This window comes from Anas acuta, chromosome 15 (genome assembly GCF_963932015.1).
Source record: "Anas acuta chromosome 15, bAnaAcu1.1, whole genome shotgun sequence".
NCBI lineage: Eukaryota > Metazoa > Chordata > Aves > Anseriformes > Anatidae > Anas > Anas acuta.
The window spans coordinates 17800252-17813173 of NC_088993.1; the positions used below are offsets into that span (position 1 = coordinate 17800252).

General features: G+C 66.3%; 1 protein-coding gene across 1 annotated transcript; it reads right to left on the reverse strand.

Moving 5' to 3' along the window:
• Nucleotides 1-1458: 1458 nt before the first annotated feature.
• Nucleotides 1459-12686, reverse strand: ERN2 (endoplasmic reticulum to nucleus signaling 2). Its single transcript, XM_068699980.1, has 22 exons — nt 12528-12686; nt 9908-10025; nt 9642-9675; nt 8979-9051; nt 8676-8748; nt 8421-8543; nt 8107-8208; nt 7554-7812; nt 7276-7354; nt 7043-7193; nt 6453-6574; nt 6065-6241; nt 5682-5931; nt 5226-5316; nt 4597-4786; nt 4140-4239; nt 3808-4007; nt 2904-3051; nt 2664-2791; nt 2249-2372; nt 1928-1995; nt 1459-1856 (listed from the first exon to the last, which is right to left on the reverse strand). The coding sequence occupies exons 1-22, from the start codon at nt 12582-12584 to the stop codon at nt 1665-1667; spliced, it is 2859 nt and encodes a 952-aa protein (XP_068556081.1). The 5' UTR covers nt 12585-12686; the 3' UTR covers nt 1459-1664.
• Nucleotides 12687-12922: the final 236 nt, after the last annotated feature.

Here is a 12922-nt window from a genome sequence, read left to right on the forward strand (position 1 = left end):
GCTGTACACCGTTCTGAAAATAATAGATCTGTGGATCATCCCCCAGGTAACCGACCCCCACACCCCAGCAGAGAGGAATTTAGGCTGCATTACAAAGGTCGTGCTGTCCAGAGGAAGGCCTGGCCAGGGGCTCCTGGGCTGGGTTCCCCTTGGCACTGTCAGCTTAGGGCAGCTCTGGGGAGCTCCAGGCACTGAGGTCTGCAGCTGCTGTGTGTGCGAGGAGGCAGAGCTGCGGCTACATCAGCTCCCCACAGGCCCTATGGGTGCTTCACCCTTGGCAAGGCTTGCAAGAGACAGGGGCTTGACCTCAGCCCCAGGAAGTGCCATGAACCAGAACGTCCTTGGGGAACGTGCCCTGGGCAGCACGCGGCTGTGAGCCTGTGCTGCTGCTGTCGCTCCAGGCCTGGAGAAGCTGGGGGGCTGCAGGCACCGGACCGAGTTCAGAGGGAAGAGATCAGCAGGGGAGGTTTCCCTCTTGCTTGCCTTCCTTTATGTCCTGAGCAAACTGCCCGCAAACAGCAGCATGGCTCTTCTGCAGTACAAACAGCTCCTGCTCTGAGTACTAACGGGTATCTGGCCTAAAAACAGGCTGCTGCTCACCAGGAGGGAGAAAAACCTTTTCCTCAGCCAAGCTGAGATAAAAACACTTCATTATCAGGATTGTGCTGGAGGCCCCAAGCCTCCCCCCAGGGCTGGCTGTGCTGTGTCCTCTGCAGGCCCGATGCAAAGAGCACGGCCAGAGCCCTGGGAGCGATGCTAGATGCTGATCTGCTCGCCCTCAGCTGGGACGAAGGCCCTCATCCAGCATCGGGACTGCTGTGTCGGTCCTCCCGGTCAGCCCTGTGCATCAACGTGCTCAGACTGCTCCTCCACAGGCACTCAGCCCGGGAGGTACCAGGGGAACGACGCGTGCTGAGCCTCTGAGGAGCTGGCTGCGGGCCCACGCAGCAGTCAGGCTGTCCAGGTTCCTTGGGCTACTCCCAAGAAAATTCTTTCAACATCTTTTTTTTTTTTTTTTTCTTTTTTTCCCTGACTTCTCAAAGTACTGCCTGTGCAGTAGAGCTACTCTGTTCTCTGACAGCAGGGTCTTCAGGCTCCTGAGCCTGACCACGGCCCTTGGGGCTCAGCAGCCCAAGGAGAGCCAGCCCCATGCCAGCCCCCGCTGCCCACACCCCTGGGGGTGCCGGGTCCCCAGTCCCAGACCCAGTCCCAGACCCCCCCTCCCCAGCCGGGGCAGCCGTGCACAGGGCAGACGGGTGCCGGGGTGCCCATGGCCGGTGGCTGGGCTGCTGGATGAGGGGCACAAGGCAGCGTGCCTGGTGCTTAGCACACGGTGCCTCCGGCCTTCTCAGAGAGATGGCCCCGGAGTCCCCATGCCCAGTGGCAGCTGAGCTCCCCGACAGCTGAGGGCCATGCAGAGACTCCAGCAGGGACTCCCCGCAGGAGCCCCCTTCCCCCCTGAGCCAGGGCAGGACAGGGCACGGGGGCTGCAGCACAGCCGCTGCAGCTAAATCCCATCAAAGTCACCCCAAAAGGGGCAGTGCCCCAACAAGCACTGCTTCAGCTGCAGAGATGGGAGACGGGCGCTGGCGCCCCACCTGCCGGGAGCCTGGCACCCCGAGGAGCCGCAGCCCCCCGCTGCCGAGCCCCGGCATGGAGCCCCCTCACCTCCCCGCGCCACCTGGCTCCGGGACGTAGTAGGGGCGGAAGAGCCGCTCGCGGGCACAGAGCCGCATGGTGCTGTGTGCGTGCAGCAACAGCCGCGGGAAGCGGGAGGTGAAGTACTGCACGAAGCCTTCGGGGACAGCGCCCAGCGCCTCCTGCACGTCGGCGGGCAGCTCGTGGTAGTGATGCTTCTGTGGGACAGAGGGCTTGGTGAGGGGTGGCCGGCTCGGCGCGCAGCCCGGCTGCGGGGCAGGGGCTGTACCTTGTTCCTCATGGCCCGCAGGAGGTCGCGCACCGAGCCGCCCTTGTAGGTGCGGAACTTCCTCAGGTCTGGGGAGAAAGCAGAGCAGCGCGGTGGGTGCCCCCGGGAAGCCAGAGCCCTGCAGGAGGCCCTGCCCTGGGCGGGGGTCACTGCCCTGCTCTGCCCTTCCAAGGGCTGCATCTTTATCCCCCTGGATTTTGGCTCCCGGACACCTGGAGGTGCCCCATGGCCAAATGGCACCAGGCACAGAACGCTCCGTGCCCTGCGTGCTTCTGCATGGAGCAGGAGGGCACCGCGGGAGCCCAGAGCCCGTGCTCCTACCTGTCTGCAGCGGGAGGGAGATGTGCATCCTCCAGTTCGTCCTCACCACTGAGCGGCCCCCCGTCTCCAGCGCCGTCACGATGGGTCCCTCAGCTGGCTCCTTCTCGATGCGGTCACTGATGTCCTGTGCCAGAGAGCAGGGACTGGGACTGGTCCCATGCCCGCCCCAGCCAGCACCAGAGCACAGAGCTGCAGGGACGGGGGGGCACACAGCGCATCCAGCATGGGAGGGGCTTAGTGCTGACCCCAAACTGGGGGAACAGGGGAACAGCCCTTGCAAAAGTAGCTCAAAATGAGCATGGTGAATACATGTGGGTGTTCCCAGCCCTTTTTCAGACCACCTGCAGCCCACACGGTGCCAGCTGTGCTCAGAGCACACCTACGGGCACTGCCCAGCTGGGCTCAGCACTCTCACCTGGAAGAACTGCAGCTGCTTCTCTGCACTCCAGAAGAAGGGGTGCATAAGGACCACGGGGGCCGAGGGGCGCTTCTGGGGCTCGCCACTGATCATTGACACAATCAGCTCTCTCGCAACGACCTTGTCTTGAATGCAAAACAGGAGCAAGCACTAAGCGAGGCTGCAGGGAGGACGGGCCACGCCGCACAGCCTGGCACGGGGCGGCTGCTGCAGGCATCAGCCTCCGGGCAGCCTCACCGTGCACCTCCTCCTGCAGGCAGGGCAGCTGGTAAGTGCCCGCCAGGATGTTGGCCTGGCGCCGCAAGCTGTCCCCGAAGGGGTGCTGCCCTCCCGACACCACGTAGTAGAAGACGCAGCCGGCTGAGAAGATGTCCACAGCACACGTCTGCAAGACACAGAGGGGGAGATGGGACCCTCGCAGCAGAGGGCGAGGAGAGCTTTACACCCCCGCCTTTCCATGTGAACGCCCAGTTGTTAGCTACAGCTTTAGCCAGGCAGCAACACCGAGACACCGCGGCACTGCTGGGAAGTGCAAGGCGCAAGGGCTCCTGCCTGCCGAGCTCTCCGGAGCTGGGATGGTCTCTCCCTAGGCCAGCGATGCCCCCAGCACCTCGGGTCCTCATCGGGGAAGAGGTTTTCAGGGACACTGACACAAGCCAGGACTCCACAGCCAGATGAACACAGGAGAGCTGCTGCCGCCTTAAATGTCTGCAGGCTGATCCTAGCACGGGGTTACGTGAAGCGCGTTGCCAAAAGCAGCCCGTGCCCTGCCAGGCCCATCAGCAACCAGCTCCCAGCAGGAACAGGATCAATCCCCGGGGCCAAACAGACACACAGTCACCACCACCACGCGCCCCACGCTTCCAAGCACCAGAGCCAAGCGTCGGAGGGCCGCGATGGGGCTGCGGCCTCGCCAGGCCCCGGGCTCTGCCTCTCCACGGCGAAGGGAAGCACAGCAGGAGGTGGCTGCTGCCCTGGCGGTGCGCACTGCTGCTGTGTTTGGGCTGGCTTTGGCTCTCAGAGCTCTGGTCTTAATTGTGCATCTCAGCGGCACACCGCAAGGCTGCTGCAAGCAAGGACGCTGCAAAGAAAGGCTCAAGGAGCACGCTAAGCAGGACGGAGTTGTCCACAGCTCACTGACGGGGTTCTCCTTCGGGGCCTCCTGCAGCACCTCGGGCGCAATCCACCCCTCGGTGCCGGGGATGCCGGAGCGCAGGCTGAAGCTGTGCCGCCCCCCCTGGAGCTTCTTGCACAGGCCGAAATCAGAGATGACGGCTCGGATCTGCCCGTGGCTATTCGGGACAGAGATGAGGATGTTACAGGGCTTCAGGTCACGATGAACTGCAAGAGACAGACGGCAGCGTTACCTGCAGGCATGGCCCCGTGCCGCAGGGCTGGTGCTGGAGGTGCTGCTGGGATGAGCAGGGCTGCAGCACATCTCCTGCACGCCCCAACAGGACACTGCCCTCTTACCGATGTTGAGGGAGTGCAGGTGTGCCAGGCCTGACATGGTCTGGTGCAGGACAGACACCGGGTCCAGGCTGCGCCGGTTGAAGCTGGGGCTCTCCACGTACTGGAAACGGGGAGACAGAAAGATGTGCACTGAGGGCTGAGGGCAAACAAGGCAAGGCTGGGCAGGAGAAGCTTCTCACTAGGCTGACGGAGGTGGAAGATGAGGGTTCAGATGTGTGAGCCCACTCAGAGGCCACCCCGTGCCTGAGGCCCATCTCCAGGCTGCCCAGCCGGCGGCTGCAGCACATCGCCCTCACTGCCCCTCCGCCAGGGCTCCCAACCAGAGCTGCTGGCTGCAGGCCCCAGCCCCTGCAGGGCCTTGCTAGCGGGGTGGGTGAAACTGGGAGCCCTCCCCTGGGGACCTGCTGTGTGACGGGGACGGGGCAGGCAGACCTTGAGGTGCGAGGTGCGGGCTCACCTCCTGCAGCGTGGCAGAGCAGAGCTCGATGGCGATGTAGTGGAACTGCTTGTCCCGCTCGGTGCAGAAGTAGCGCACGACGTGGGGGTGCTCGTCCGACTCGCGGAGCAGCTGCACCTCCCGGTCCACCAGGTGGAAACACTCGGGCAGGAGGCGCTTCACGGCCACGCTGCGGCCATCGAAGTGTCCCCTGTGTGCACACCTCCGGTGACGGCAGCGCCCACCACCAGGCACGGCAGAGCCCAGCGCTGCAGAGGCACGGCCCAGACGGGCTCTGGGCGATGCCAGGCTCGTCCCTCAGCCCCCTCAGCACGGGAGCGATGCCCGGAGCCACGAGCAGGCAGAAATCTCTGCAGCGAGCAGGGCACCAGGGGTTCAGGTGAACATTTTTGCAGGAAAACAACGTCCCTGGCTTTTTGCTGTGGTTGGCCTGGGGGAAGGCACTGCCGGCAGAGCCATGGGAACTCTGGGTCGGTTTGGTAAGGGCTGGCTGAGGGGGAGGCAGCAGCCCTCCTACAAACACCTCTGCACTGCCCTGATGCCCGGCGGGGAAGGCGCCTTCCGCAGAGCTGTGCTGGTGGCTCCCAGGCAGCAGTGGAGGCTGAGCAGGCATCCCGGGTGCCACCCACCTGAAGACAAAGGTTCCTCCAGCTCCGTGGCCCAGCACATCCTTGGGGTTAAAAGAAACTTTCCCAACTACGATCACGTCTGGTTCCACATCTGCAAAGACAGGCAGCCTTCAACCTATCAGCGTCAGTCAGTCTATATGAAGGGCATGCTGTTCAGTAACCCCCTGGTTGTTTCCTGGGCCCTACAACTCCTCCTCCGCAGCCCATCCCGGTCCAACACCAGTGCTTGCATCTCCACCCCCTCAGCTGCAGCAATCTCCTCTGCAGGGCCTCTGCTCCTGCTTTGGCTGACACCACCTGCCCAGCCTCTTCTCAGCCTCCACAAGCCTCCAAGGTGTGGATTTGTTTTTCTGAGAGGTTCCACATTGTGGAGGAGATGTGGGCATTCCCACAAGGGGCTGCTGGCCCGCAGGACAGAGCACCCCTCAGTCCCTTCCCATTCCCACCAGCACACACCTCCAGCAGCTGCCGGTGCAGCCGGCTCCAGGCCGCCCACCCCGTTGGCTGGGTCCTTCGGGTGGGCAGAGCCCGAGCTCTGTGAGTGCCGAGACGCGCGGCCCTGGCTCCCTTCTGGCTCCCCAGGCTCCCCAAGGATGCCCTCGCCAGAGACCCGGGGCGGGAGCAGCATCTCCTGCTGCTGCTGCTGCAAGAGCTGAATTTGCTTCTCCAGCTGCTGCTGCTGCGCCTCGTGCTGCCTCTGCAGCTTCTGGAGCACAAAGAACAAAACGGCCTCAGCCGCTGGGAGCCCCACGGAGCCCAGGGCACCGGCACTGCTCCGGCACAAGCAGTTTCCAGCCCCACAGCCGGCAGGCGGGCACAGGGGTGAGGAGCCCACGCACCGTGAGGAGCAGCAGCAGGATGCCCCCGCCCAGCAGGGTGCTGCCAAGGACGCCCAGCACCACGTCCCAGCTGCCGGACTCGGGGTACACCTCCACCTGCTCCCTGCTGGCATCGGATGCAGGCTGCCCATCGCTGCTCCGCACGGCCGGCTCCTCCACGCTGCTTGGGGCCAGGAACTGCAACACAGGGGGGGGACGCTGGGGCTGTACGGCAGGGACCTCCGGGCACTCGGGCTTCAGGCTCCCTCCCCTCCCAGCTGAGCCCCAAAGCTGGGTGGTGCACAGGGCCCTCCTGCACTGCCCTGGATGGCCCCGACCCCCCTGCGGCCCCGCACAGCCCAGGACCCCCCCATGCAGAGCAGTGACCCAGCAGGGCCCTGCCGCTCACGTTGTCAAACACGGTCCTGGCCGGGGAGCTCCGGGGAATGATGGTTTCTGTCGTCTTCCTCAGGTTCTCCGGGAAGGCTCTAAGCATGGTGGTGTGGACCACAGGAGGCAGCTCGTGGTGCCCTGGGGCGAGAGGAAGGCAGAGGTGAGGTGGCCACCACCCGGCCTCCGGGCACAGCTTCAGCCCGCTCATCCACATGGCGTGGGCTCGCCAGGGAGCTGTGGTGTCCCGGGGAAGGGCAGCAGGAAAAGCCACGGCTACAGCCTGCTGGCCCTGTCCACAGACAGGACCTGGAGCAGCAGCAGCCAGCGGAGAAAGGCACGGGGCGAGACCCCCTGCCCCCTCACACAGCACGTGGCCTGCCCCTCTGGGCCGCCCTGACACCGGGTTCGTTTCCAAACACCGCCACAGCCGGGCCTCTGCTGCCCCTCGCTGCAAACATGGCCACAGAGCGAGCACCACAGCCATGGGCATGGGAAGGGTCAGGGCCCCTGCACAGCCTGGGGAGGGGTAGGGCTGTGACCCCAGGCAGAGCCATCGCAGTCCCTGGGGATGAACCACAGCCCCTGGGGCCCACCACAGGTCCGCACCTATCAGCAGCCACTGGTTGCGCATGGAGGTGATGCTGCCCTGCGGGTACTTGACGTCGGTGCTGGGAGTGATCTCGCACTCTCCCGACTCCCTCATGGTCACGTCGTCTGTGGTGGGGCCATCGATCCTGGCCAGCGTGATGCCCTGCGGCTGGAGGACGGGGCGGTGGGGCCGTGCCACGTGCCAGGGCTGCCCCGGCACAGGGAGCCCCCGGGGCGGCGAGGACACTCACCACCAGCGCCACGCTGTCGTGGACCAGCGAGGTCAAGGCGTAGAAGCTGGCTGCGTGCTTCCCCACGTAGAGCGCAGGCCTGTAAGGCAGGGAAAGTGTCAGCCCCTGAGCCTGAGCAGTGTGACACCACCAGGCATCACAGCCAGTGTCCCCAGTGCCACCCTCAGGCTGTGACATCTGTGGGTACTCTGCTCCAGATCGAAGCCGCCTCTGCCCGTTGCCTCCCCCGCAGGGCCCCGCAGCCGCAGCCCCCTCCCCGCAGCCCCCCGGCCACGTACAGCAGCTGGGTCTTGGTGGCTGTGAAGTCCTTCACTGTCTGGCTCCCCCTGATGAGGTGGATGTCCTGCGAGTGGAAGGTGAGGTAGCGCAGCGTCTCCATGGCCAGGTTGAGGTGGGGGACGCGGCGGAGGCTGTCTTGGTGCCACAGGTAGATGCCGACCACGGGCGAGCCGTAGTTGTGCGCCCACAGGACCTCTCCGCTCTCCTTGTCCAGCGTCACCACCAGCCCGTCCCCGCTGGAGGCGAAGTGTGACATCTCTGGCCAGGGACAGACGGAGCGGGCGCTGCAGGCTGCCGGGCAGGAGCGCTCCGGGGAGACCCCACGCGTCCGGCAGCAACCCAGGGCGTGCTCCAAGGGGCACGGTGACCGTCCCCGGGCCAAGCAGGGCCAGCCATGCCAGAGGGGCGCGTGCCACTTGGCACGGAGCCATGGCCTCGTCGCTGCCATGCAGACGAGCCCTGGCACAGCAGGGCTGACCCAGCAGCCGCTTTCCCCGGTGACCAGCAGGGCCTGGAGCCGCAGGTGCCTGCCAGGGGTGAGCAGTGACTCACTGTAGGGGTAGGACTCCTCGCAGAGCGGCGCCGAGTAGTCGGAGTAGGTGGCGTTCCAGCGCAGCTCCCGCGACTTGGTGTCGTACATGGTGATGACGTACTCTGCAGAGAGAGCAGGGCCGCAGGGTCACAGCGTGCTGCGGGAAGGGGCAGCGGGGGGAACGCAGCGGGGCCAGCCCAGCCCCGGCACGTCGGGGTTACCGAGCCTAACAGCGGGGCAGGCTGCTGGGGAGCCCCAGCCTCCCTGGGCAGCCCGGGTCCCCACGGGGCGGGCAGACAGCCCAGCACAGGTAAACAAAGTAAGGCTGGCTTACGGGTACGGCCGATGTAGAGCAGGGGACTGGAGGGGCACAGCCCATCCGAGGCCTCCGTTGAGAGTGTGGTCTGCTTCTCCCCTGACTTGGGGTCCACAACGAACCAGGTGTCCTGCTTCTTCCCTGCGAACAGAAGCACATCCACACTGTGCCATACACCTCCAGGGCCCCGCGCTCCTCTCCTCCCCTGCAGCTGCTCCACCGGGCCCCCTCCCCACCTCACCCCGGGTGGGCCCTGCGGCGGGGCTCTGGTACCTGTGTAGAGCACGCCGTCCGAGCTGCGGCACGGCGAGGACTGCACCAGCTCCGGGATGGTGAACGGGAGCTTCTGCAACACAGACAGCGAGTGGCAGCGGTGCCAGCGCAACGTCCCCCTGAGCTCAGCCCCTGATTCCTGGGGACGTGCTGCCGCCAGGCTGACACCGCCAGGGTGCCGAGGGCACGCAGGAGCCTCCGAACGCCCCGAGCCTGCCCTGCCCTGCCCAGCAGCTCTGCCCAGCCCCATGGAAGCAGAGAGGGGCGGGTGGGATGCAGGCAGCCCCCAGCTGCACTACTGACCATCAGGCCCTCCTTGTTCTTCCCTCCCAGGATGTACAGGCTGCCATCGTTGGGGTCGGGAAGAAACGCCGGTCTGAAGGGAGGAGAGTGAAACGTGAGCCGTGCCCCACTGCTGGGCACACACCAGTGGCTAAATAGGGGACGCAGTGATGAAACCCCTTCCGCAGCGTGCTCCAGGGTGACTCATGTCAGCGCTTAACCCTTCCCAGAAACCTCTCGCACCGGGTCTGGTGCGGGATGTACCGGTCTGCGTCCGCACAGCGCCTCAGGAGCGTGCCCGGCAGCTGCTGCCCTGCCCGCCTCAGAGGGGCTCTGCGCTTCCCTCCTTCCCCCTGCAGCTTCAGAAGGATTTAGGGGCTTTCCTCAATTTCCCTCCTACGTTTTTGTGCACAGTAGCACGGAGAGCTCGTGGGCTGCTTGCTGCATGGCTACCACTGAGCAGCAGGGAGCAGCCGGCCCTCATTGTGTGTGAGGTGCTAGCAGAAGGGTGGGTTTGAGACAACGCTACGGCATGGCCTAGAAGTTTAATTTCTCTCAGGTTCTGGGTTCTTGCTGTGAATCTGCTGGGTCACCAGGGCAGCCTTGCTAGTCAGCCCCCTGCACAGGCTGTAAGGCCAACAACCTGCACTGTCCCTGCCCCGTCCCCATGTGAGCAATACTCACTCTGCAACATAAACCGGCACCTGCAGAATGGGATCTGAAAAAGAGAGCGAGACGGGCACGTCAGCAGCCTATTTGCATTTCAGGCCCAGAATAGCCCCGGCCAGCAGCAGGAAATAGCCCCGCAGCAAATGCTCCCTCTGCCAGCAGCCGTGCCTGGGGCTGGAGCCGTGCCCGCAGCTCTCCCCTGGTGGAGGCACAGCGCCAGCCCCCGCTCACAGCCCGTGGGTACCCGTGCTGCGAGCAGCCCCCGCCGGGCCCATCCTCACCATCCTTCAGGGTCCACTTGATGTCACCTGTGCTCTTGCTCACCGCGTGGAGGTTCCCATCGAGCGTGGATATGAAGAGCAGCGTTTCGGGGACAGTCACAGCGCTGCTCTTGAGGCACTAGGGACAGAAAGGGGCCCTCAGGGTGCTGCGGGGCTGGGGACGAGCCCAGGGCTGTGCCCCCAAACTGCTCCCACTGCTCACCACTGCAGCACCCGGCTGCAGGGAAAGAGCCCAGAGGTCCCTCCTGGTCCCAAGTGAGGCGAGACTTGCCAGGAGAAGGGTTTGTTCCTTGCACTGCAATCCCATCATGATTTACAGCCAAGCTTTCAAGGCAGATTTGTACAAGAACCCAAGTACACCAGGTTCTCTCTTTTATTTCTTGAGCAGGTATTTCCCAGCCTGTGCTCCTGGACAGAGGCTGTACAAAGAGGCGACAACAACACGGGGAAAGCCAGGCTTCTCCCCAGGAGGTTCACATTTTGTCCACAGACACCGTAACCCAGCTGGAAAAGTTTCAAGAAATTCCGCAAACCAAACAAATCTGAAAAGCACAGCTCGGGAGAGCTTTTGTGCCAGGTTTCTCAACGCAGCAGGGTATTAAACCTGCTCACTCCTTCAGCCCCGGCGACAGGGGACAGCGGGGGGACCTCAGCTGCCAGCCGCTGTCCGGAGGTGCTGCGTTGTCCCGGCCGCTGGCAAGAAGCGCGGGCAGGGCCACCGGCTGAGCTCGCAGGCAGCCTCGTGCCGTGGGTGCTGCGGGTGCCGGGTGCTGCTGACACCGGCCGGGAGCCCCGGGGCAGGGTGGCTCTGTCCCCGCTTCCCTGGGGCGCTGCGTGCGCGGGGGTGGGTGCGGAGAGGCTGCACCCAGCCGTGGCTCCCGCTGCCTCCCTGAAGGTGACACCGGCAGCCCCGCCGCCCGCTCCTTCCAGAGGCGAACTGGCCGGGTGACTTTTCATGCCAGCAGCACAAGGGACGCCAGCCCAGGCCTTGCAAGGCGCACGGTGACGAGAGCACAACTGCAAACCTGCTGCTAAAGGGGAGCTGCCACTCCCGCACGGTGCCCACATGGCAAACGCCAGCTCACCCGCGGTGCTCACACAGCGGCCTCGCCCCGTCAGCAAACAGGAGAGCAGCCGGCAAACAGCACGGGGGGAGAAACGGCTGCCGGGAAGGCAGGGCCAGAGCAGCACCTGGGCTCCGCACCGCCAGCAGCTGAGGTGGGGGGGCCCAGGGCTCATCCTGCAGGCCCCTGATGGATTTGGGTTGCTCTGTACATGGCCGTGGGGGAGCAGATGGAGCACACCACTGCCTCGGCTGCTCCCGAGGGCCTGCAGCTGATGCGCACCCCAGGGCCCTGGCTCATTGCATCCTCGAACATGGAGCGGGCAAAGGGCTCAGCCCAAGGACCTGGACAGGCGAAGGAGCAGGAACCGGCACTGCTCCACGCGAGCATGTGCCCGTGGGGAGGAACTGGCGACAGCAGAGCAGCCACGGCACAGCGGGGCCAAGAGATGCGCTCCCCTGGAGCCCCCGGCTGCTGCAATTCCTCCGGCAGCGGCTCAGGCTGATGGGCATCGTGCCGCCCGCCCTGCAGCTGCTGCCCCGAGCACACTTCACAGCCACTCCCCTGCCCTTCTTCCTGCTGGGTCTGTAGGTGAGTTCAGAGCCAGCTCCCGCTCTGCCCCGAGGATGGGGGGCAGGAGGAGCAGCTGTTTCCTGCCACCCTTCTCCAGCACGGCGCAGGCTCGCCACGTCGGCTCGCCCCAGGGGTACAACATGCGAGCGGTTGGCGAGGCCGAGACCCAGCAGCAGACATCCTCCAGCGAGGGTGCAGCAGGCTGCAGCCCAATGCCTAGCACCGAGCTGTGGCGTGGCCACCTGCACGGGGACCAGAACCGAGAGTGCCCCCGGGGCAGAGCCCTGCAGCCGGCACAGCTGCAGCAGCCCCCGCTCGTTGCTTGGCAGTTTCACCCACCCCTGCTGGTTTTGGTGGCCGGGCACCCAACCAAGGGCACGGCTGTCCAGCCCCAGTCCCGCTGCCCACCCCGGGAGCTGCTGCCTTCTCCCTCCTCCTGGGGGGACCCAAACTCAGCCCCCAGCGCTGGCCACCAGCAGCAGTCCTGCCCGGCCGCTGGGGCCCTGGGGCTGTCCCCTGCCCTCGCTCCCGAGGAGCAGCCCCGCTGCGCTGCCGGCTCGCAGAGCCCCCGGCCACGGGCGCTGCCCGCAGGACGCAGCCCCGAGGGCAGGAGGGGACGGGCCGGGGGCTCCCGGGGAAGGGCCCCAAGGCGCCGAGCAGGGGACGGCGACCCCACGGTGGGCACCACGGGCGGCCCCGGCACCCGGCTTGGCCGAGCGGGGCTGCGGGGGGCAGCGGGCGCGCAGCGGGCAGGGGGAGGCACCGCAGCCCCCTCCCCGCCGCCCGGCTCCCCAGCAGCGCGGCCCGGCCGTGCCCCCCGACCCCGCGGCTGCCACCGGCACCCCCGGGGGGCGGCACAGGCCGGCGTTGCTCCGCGCACCCGCGGGGTCCCGGCTCCCCGCAGGCTCCCCGCAGCCCCCGGGCGCTCCCCCCCCCGCGGGGCCGTACCGGAGCCGTCCCGGGGCCGCCCCCCAGCCCCGTACCTGTCGCGGCGCGGTGCGGAGCAGCAGCAGCAGCAGCAGCGCGGCGGGGCCGCCCATGGCCGGGGCACGGCGGAGGCGCGGGGCCGGCCCCAGCTCAGCGCCGCGCCCCGGAGCCAGCGCGGCCGGGCGGGACCAGGATGCGGCTTCCTCCCCGCCGCCCCCCCGGCACGGCCCGGCCCGGCACGGGGAAGCCCGGCCCCGGCGCTCCTTAAGGGGCTCGGACGCAGGGCAGGAGGGAGGCGCTGCCCCCAGCCCCCCCCGAGCCAGGAGCTGCCCGTGCTGCCAGCCGGGGGGGGCATCGCCTCCCGGGGGCTTTGTTGCGGCAAGAGCAGCGCTGAACGGGGGCGTCCCCTTATCGGGATTAACGGGGGGGAGGAAAAACTTCCCAGAGCTGT

Coding starts and splice junctions, on each gene's coding strand:
- ERN2 (XM_068699980.1), bottom strand. CDS start 12,584: ATGGGCGGCCCCGCCGCGCTGCTGCTGCTGCTGCTGCTCCGCACCGCG. Junction 4,787..5,225: donor GGAGGAACCTTTGTCTTCAG/GTGGGTGGCACC, acceptor GTGTGCACACAG/GGGACACTTCGATGGCCGCA. Junction 3,052..3,807: donor AGGCCCCGAAGGAGAACCCC/GTCAGTGAGCTG, acceptor TGTGTCTTGCAG/ACGTGTGCTGTGGACATCTT.